At 58.2% G+C, this 7,087-nt stretch overlaps 1 protein-coding gene across 1 annotated transcript; it reads right to left on the bottom strand.

Moving 5' to 3' along the window:
* Window positions 1-4,332: 4,332 nt before the first annotated feature.
* Window positions 4,333-6,511, bottom strand: LOC149124662 (uncharacterized). The gene is made up of 5 exons (XM_089303313.1): window positions 6,505-6,511; window positions 6,274-6,444; window positions 5,960-6,184; window positions 5,061-5,187; window positions 4,333-4,615 (listed from the first exon to the last, which is right to left on the bottom strand). Exons 1-5 carry the CDS (start codon window positions 6,509-6,511, stop codon window positions 4,333-4,335), a joined length of 813 nt encoding a protein of 270 aa, XP_089159439.1.
* Window positions 6,512-7,087: the final 576 nt, after the last annotated feature.

Below are 7,087 nucleotides of genomic sequence, written 5' to 3'. Positions count from 1 at the left end.
GAGGGTTAGGGAGCAGGTCAGGGAAGGCTTCCTGGAGGCAGTGACTGTGAGAATGGGGGGTGAAGTAGGAAGCCAGCGCAGGACACAGCAGAGGAAGCAGGGTATGTCCAGAGCTCAGCTCCAAAGGGCCAGGCTGGGGGAGGGGTTCTGCAGCAGCAAATGGCATCAAATGGACTGATCCAGACTACTCCTTCGCACTCCCGGCCGCCTTCTGACAGTGTGGGTCAGCAGGCACAGCGGCTGGGGCCGAGGCTGCATCAGCAGAGACAACTTGGGCTGCATCTGCTCAGTTACTGAGGCTGCTCCCAGGAGCATGATTAAAATGTGCCAAGATAGTCACAAGGCAAGGTCACCCCAGCAAGGTCCCATGGGCACCCCCAGGACAGCCCGTCCTACATCACCTGTGCTGGGGCCACCTCAGAACACATATCACATTCAAACCAGTGACACACACAGCCCACAGTGGAGTGGGGCTGGGAGATCCTGTGGTGCTAGGTTGCAGCTGTGGGCTAAGAAAGCTCTTCTCCTTCCGAAGGAGGGAATGCCCCTGCTCAGAGAATGCAGCATGGGGCAAAGGCAGACGACAAGATCCTGGCCCCACCGTCTCCAGGGAGGCTGGCTCCCCTTCCCTGCCTCACCCCTGCTTGTGTGGGGCTGCAGAGCCTCACCTGGGGCTGGCAGTCCTCATCGCTGTTGCTGTCCTGGTCACTTTCCAGGCCTCTACTGTCGTAGGACACATATCCTGCCTGGCAGATGCAGGAACCATCTGACTTCTGGAAGATCCTGTTCAGACCCCGACAGGTACAGAGGGAGGCACCTGGGGAGAGAGAAGTTCTGAAGCCTCCCAGACAGCCACGAGGGAGTCTGGCTCGAGGCCAGCTGTGTCTTGTCCTCGGGGAGTTTGGGGCCCAGGGTGGGAGGGCGACACCTGCTGTAGCAGAGCGTTGACCTCAGAGGGCTCTCAGGGCATTCAGTCACTCCCATCCTGACCACAGTAGACGCAGCTGAGAAGCTTCTAGAAAAGGCTGCTGTCCAGGCAACCTGTAGGCTCATGAACTGAAGCTCTCTGGGGGTGAGACCAAGGCTTCTGCGTTCATAGAAGGCCCCTGGGTGTCTCTAGGATTGACCGTATGTGAGGCCATAAAGCAAGTCTCAGCAAATTAAAAAAAAATCGAAATCATACTATGCATCTTCTCTGACCACAATGCTATGAAGCTGACAATCAAAAACTGAAAAATCTCTAGAGCATATGCAAGCACATGGAGACTGAACAACTTGTTCCTGAATGAACAGTGGGTCATAGTAGAAATCAAAAAAGAAATAAAAGAACTATTGAGGAACAAGTTTTTTTTCATAGTACTTGCTGAACTCTTACTTAGTTCAGAGTTAATCTTTGTGTGTAAAGTTAATTAAAAATAGAATTTAATAAAAAATAAGAATGGGAATAGGAGAGGGAGGAGGAAGTGTGGGACTGTGGTTGGGAGGGTGGGTACAATGGGAAGAATCACTATCACTGTGTTCCTAAAGTTCTATTTATGAAATGCATGAAGTTTGAACACCTTCAACAAAAGGCTTCTGGGGAAAAAAACTAAAATTCGTTCACTTCTTCACTGAGGGAAAAGAGGCCATTTCCAAGTGATACAGGATGAGTGCTCTCATTTTGCAAGGACAGAGTAGCTTATGCTACAACACTCCCCCGTGATGCACAACTAGAAATGCGGATGCAAATATGTATACTCACATCACCTCTCTTTGTATCTGTCATCACCATGTTTCATCAGAAGGAATGGAGTAGCTGAGGACCAGGCACATGCCCAGGGATGAACCCACGGTGGACGCCACCTTAGTCCTGACATTCCTGACACTTTAAAAGGCTCAGCTGAGCGACTGGGAGATGGGCTGAGTGTCTGAATCCTCCCCAAATTCATACACTAAGCCCCACTGTGATTGTGTTAGCAGGTGGGCTCCGTGGAGGAGGTGGTGGTGGGGAGACCAGGTCATAAGGGCGGAGGCCTCATGGGTTCTTTTGCTCCCTGATTCCCGGCACATGGAGATACAGTGAAGAGTTTTCTGTCTCCAAAAAAGCCAAGAGCCCTCAGCTAAACTCAGTGACGGCAACGCCTCCAGAACTGTAGGAGCAAGTTCTGCTGTCCATCAGCCAACCCCTCCTACCTGCCCAGTGCATGGTACTTCATTGTAGCGGCCTTAACAGACTAGGACAGCTGAGGTGAGCATCGCACTGGAAGTCTCAGGCTACAGGGACAAATATTAGGTCCCTTCAGAGTGAGGGTCTCTGGCCAAGATCACAGCTTTCCAGGGGAACCCCTGGGGAGCTGCACTCCCATGAGGGCGTGGTGCAGGGAGAAGCAGCTCTCAGCAAACCTGGAGCCCAGCAGTAAGTTCACAGCAGCCCTGAGGAATCGTGGGGGAAGTTACCTTGCTGCTGTGTAAGGTGCCTGGCCTGCTGTCGGTTATCACAACAGCCCAGGCAGACGAACACAGCCCCAGAGCGCCATCTCAGAGGGCAGCTGCGCTGATTTTAGCCTGGAACAAGTTTTAGTGCTTCCGAGCAGTCACCTGGCCTTGCACTCACCATGAAGTGACCACCCAGATAAAAATGCACCCTTCGATAGCACCCAGCCCCACAGCTGATTACAGTGGGTGGTCGTGGGCAGCTGGTGACATGGCATTTACACAAAACCCCTACTGGGGGTGCTGTGCTCAGTCCTCCTCTCCAGGTAACCGGAGGAGGGTGGAGTTGCCACAGGATTCCGGGGGTGGTCACCTAACTAAGAGACGATGTGTTTTAACCAGGAGATGAAACATGATGGTGGAACCCCTGGGAGCCTCAAACCACACCAATCGAGGAGGCACAGTGCTGTCTTCAGAGCGGGGACTTGGGAGTCAGCTGCCCTGGGTTCAGCCAGCCTGGTAACTCAGGGTGGGTAAGTTCCTCAAACTCTGCACTCCAGGGCTCATGGGAAATGACTATTATCTTAGAAACTATGTATGGATCTCAACATTTGTGCGCTAAAACACACGTCTCTTTCACTTCCATTTTCCATGACTTTGGATGGACCCTGGTACCTGTCTTCTGCACAAGGAAGATCATTGTGCCCGGCTCACAGAGTTGTTAGGAGGTTTACAGGAGCGGTTAGTGCCCACTGTGGCACAAGGCATCATGTCCCCCATGGGCAGCTGGGATGGCCCTCATTTGGGGCGGGGCTGGAGGGAGCCCCACTGGGACCATAGATGTATGACGTATGAGTTTGCATCATCCACGGTGGGATGATCCATACTTCTGATTGCGCAGTGGGCCACCAATGCAAGTGGCGCACTGGTGCAAACAGGCCACTGATGACAGCACTCAGAAGACCACATCTTCCAAATGGGGAGAGTAGAGGGGTTGGCGGTGAGATTGTGGCCCCAGGCTGAGAGCTGGGCCTGCAGCTCGGCCCCATCCTGCCCCACAGATCCAAGAGACAGAAATGGGCCTGGGAGAGCAAGGTACAGCTGCTGCTGCCCAAAGAGTGAATGCAGCCATAGAGCCAGGTGGACAGCGTCAGGGCAGAGGCCTGGCCCCGTGAGCTGGGCCATGCACCTCTCCAAGCCTGTCCCATGTGCTTGCTCCCACGCTTGCTGGCATTGCTGACACAGAGCACGCCTCTCCCATGTGCCATGTACCTTTGTGTACCTTTTCTCTCACCCACCACAGCTCTCCTGAAACCAGCGCACTTGGCCACAGGGCTCATTCCCTAAACCTTAGCCCTCCAGGCTGCAGGGGCAGGGGAAGGCACTAAGCCGTGGGGACTCACCTGGTGCAGAGAAGGCGGAGCTCCCACAGGGGAGGCAGCCAGCCTGGCCTGGCAGGGAGCTGAAGGTGCCCGCGGGACACGGGCTGCAGTCTCCTGCTGTGTGCGCCTGGCTGCTGCCCCTAAAGGTCCCTTCTGGGCAGGGCCTGGGGCTGGGGGTCCCAGCTGGACAATAGTGCCCCACAGGGCAGGGCTGGCTGTGGTAACTCTCTGAGCCTGAGGTAAACAGAGGGGGAAATTCTGAGCCAGCGACTGGAGTGCAGGCAGGATCCCAGGAAGGCTGTGCTCGCTGGGGACTGGGGGAGGCAGCAAACAAATGGGGGGGAAGCCTGGGCTGCAGGGGACAGTGGAGGGCTTAGCATCCCCCTCCTGCAGTCCCCTGGGTCTCCTGGCACTCAGGACAGGCTACCATCTCTCTCAGCCTGCACGGGGCAAGTCAGCTGACGGTGCTGGCACTGGGGCCCCTGGCTCCCCATAGTCCTCTGCCTGGGCTTTTGTGCACCATGCTGCACAGGTCTTGTCAACCCAACACGTGGCACCAGGATGTTCTGTATCCTTCACCCTGGGCCTCTCCCGCCTCCATGCAGGCTTCCCGGCACTCACCTTGTGGGCAGCTGAACCCTGGTGGGCAGGGCTGGCAGGGCAGGGCATCCAGAGCCTGGCCTCGGTAGGTGCCCGCTGCACACAGGCGGCAGCAGGTCTCCTGGGAAACCCTGAGGCCACTGCCATTCAGGGCCTCAGAGCCCTCAGGGCAGGCACGAGGGAGGGCACTGCCTGGTGGGCAGTAGTGGGGAAACACACAGCTGCACAGAGAGAGATGTCGGGCTGCAGTCACACCCACGGGCCTGTGTGCTGCCGCTTCTCACGTCCCACCAGGGACCACATCCCCAGCTTGAGGCTCAGGCTGGGAGTGGGAGAGATGCTGATTTTGCCCTAGACTGGGCCCTGGGGTGGCCTCCTGTCTGACGGGGCCTCTGCAGGACCAGCTGCCCTCCAGGAGGAGGCTGAGCTGGGAGCAGGCGAACCAGCGCTGTCAGGATTGGGCCTGTGTCCCCAGGCAGAGGGGCATGTGGACCACACGTGACAGTCCTGGATACAGGCCTGGGCTTCCAGACACAGCACTCCACACCCAGCCGTGCCAGAGTTCCGGCAGGCTTGTCATGGGGATGGTCCCACATGGGATACCGACCATGCTGTCAGGGCTGAGGGGCTCAGGCGCTCACAGATCAGGGTCCGGGAAGGACTTACCGCTGCCCCAGGCCAGTGTAGGTGGAGGAGCCCGTGGGGCAGGCATAACCGCCAGGGCAGAGTGGAGGGACTCCCGTCTGGGGCCCACAGTAGCAGCCGGCTCTACATGGGACCTCAGCCACAGCACCTGAGGGACACGGGGCTGGGATGCAGGGGGCAGACCACGTGATGGGCTCACTGAGGGGGGTTCTCACATGGGCCTGAGCAGGAGGACAGCAGAGGGGGTGCAGGCATCACCCTGGGAATGGGATGAGGACAGGTTCCAGGGGTGAAAGGTCATCAGGTGGTCAGGGAAGCAGACATTCTTGGGTGTGGAGGCCAATAACAGGGACCATCCAAATGAGAGAAGAGGTTCCCAGGGTCCTTTTGGAACCACTGGCAACATGGCTAGGTGGGGGAGCGGGTGGAGGTGTGGGTGGAGCTAACACCAGCGAGGCCAGTGTGGGGCAGGCGGTCCCACCGTCTGCCGTGCATGCCCCAGTCTGATCTCCGTGTCTCAGGTCTCCCCCTCCCCTTCCCTGGGACAGCAGGTGAAGTGGCTGGGGGCCTGCTGCTGTGCTAGATCCCTAAGGCCACGCAGGCAGCCCTTCCAGGAGGGCTGAGGGACACTTCCCTGCAGCCACTGCCCCTGTCCATCACTCCCTCCCTCCTGCTCCCGTCTCAATAGGAGAGGTCTCTTGCTGTGCCATGAGATTTGGGGACCCAAAGCACTTCTGACCCAGGTAAGGAAGAAAAGGGGGCTGGGGAAATCCTGGTGGTGTAGACACCAACCAAAGTCTGGGTGGGCCTCCAGGACCCGCAGGTGACTTTCCAGGGGTCCTGCTGAGCCCCTGCTGAGCCTTGGAGTGCAGGAATGAAGGGTGGGACAGGGGCTGCAGGCGCAGGACCTACAGGCTCACCTTCTGGGCACTCAAAGCCAGCCCTGCAGGGGATGGCAAGCACATTTGCTCGGCCCCTCAGCTCTGCATCCGGGCAGTGGAAGCCAGGGGGACACAGCTGACAGTCCTCTTGCACTGCTGCCCCCGGCTGGGTCCGAAAGGTGCCAGGCGGGCAGAGAAGGGGTGCCTGAGCACCTGGGCACCAGTAGCCCGGAGGACACGGGTGGTCTTTGAAGGAAGACAGACCTGGGGGCAAAGCAAGAGAGAGTCTCCACTGGGAGCTGCCTCTCCCTCTCCTCCCTGGCCTCGGTGTCCAGGGCACAGTGGGCTCTCACCTGGCCGTGGGCAGTGGTACCCAGCAGGGCAGGGGATGCACTCCGCCTCACTCTGGCCTCCTTCGTCTGCCAGGTAGGTGTGCTCAGGGCAGGCCTGGGGCGATCCTGGGCTTGTCCCACTCCCTCCAGGGCAGTAGTACCCGGCAGGGCAGGGCCGGATGGCCAGGGCCCCTGCAGAGCAGCACTGTGCTCACATTCCTCCCAGCCAGGGCCTCTCAGGCTTCCCCAGGCCACCCATGCCTTCCAGGACTCTGAGAAGTGTCCCTTGCTGCCAGCCTCTCACCTGCTGTGCACCAGTGCCCAGGGGGGCAGTGTCCACAGTCTTCCCTCCGTGTGGCCCCAGGGGCAGCTGCCAGGGTGTGGGGTGGACACAGGGTGGGCTTTCCACTGGCCTCAGGGCAGTAAGACCCTGCAGGACAGGAGCATGCTGGGCACTGTGTCTGCGGGCCTGGGGAGCCACTGGTTGGAGGGCCTGTGTCCCCAGGCAGAGGGGCATGTGGACCACACGTGACAGTCCTGGATACAGGCCTGGGCTTCCAGACACAGCACTCCACGCTGTGGACATTTGTGGACCTGGGTCCTGCCTCTCCTGGTGAGTGTCACTAAGTACTCAAGTGAAATGCATGCATGTTCTTGCTCGTGTTATATACACAGATGCAGCACACACATGCACATACATGTTGCATGCACAGACTCAGCCACTGTTTGGGGTCTCCTTGTGATGATAAAAGAAAATCCTTGGCTGGCTGGGTCCTGAGTCTCTGTCTGTGCCACAGGAAGGAGGCGGGACTGTTACCTTGCGGGCACTGCTCTG

This window comes from Oryctolagus cuniculus, chromosome 9, assembly GCF_051225735.1.
Source record: "Oryctolagus cuniculus isolate XC-2025 breed Fujian yellow rabbit chromosome 9, ASM5122573v1, whole genome shotgun sequence".
NCBI classification, from domain to species: domain Eukaryota; kingdom Metazoa; phylum Chordata; class Mammalia; order Lagomorpha; family Leporidae; genus Oryctolagus; species Oryctolagus cuniculus.
This window is presented reverse-complemented; position numbering and strand designations above follow the sequence as displayed.

Bases quoted from the DNA above. Each gene is read 5' to 3' on its own strand.
- LOC149124662 (XM_089303313.1), bottom strand. The intron at 5,188-5,959 runs GTGAGCCTGTAG...CGTGTCCCTCAG, and splicing joins TGGCTTTGAGTGCCCAGAAG to GTGCTGTGGCTGAGGTCCCA. The intron at 4,616-5,060 runs GTAAGTCCTTCC...CTCTCTGTGCAG, and splicing joins TACACTGGCCTGGGGCAGCG to CTGTGTGTTTCCCCACTACT.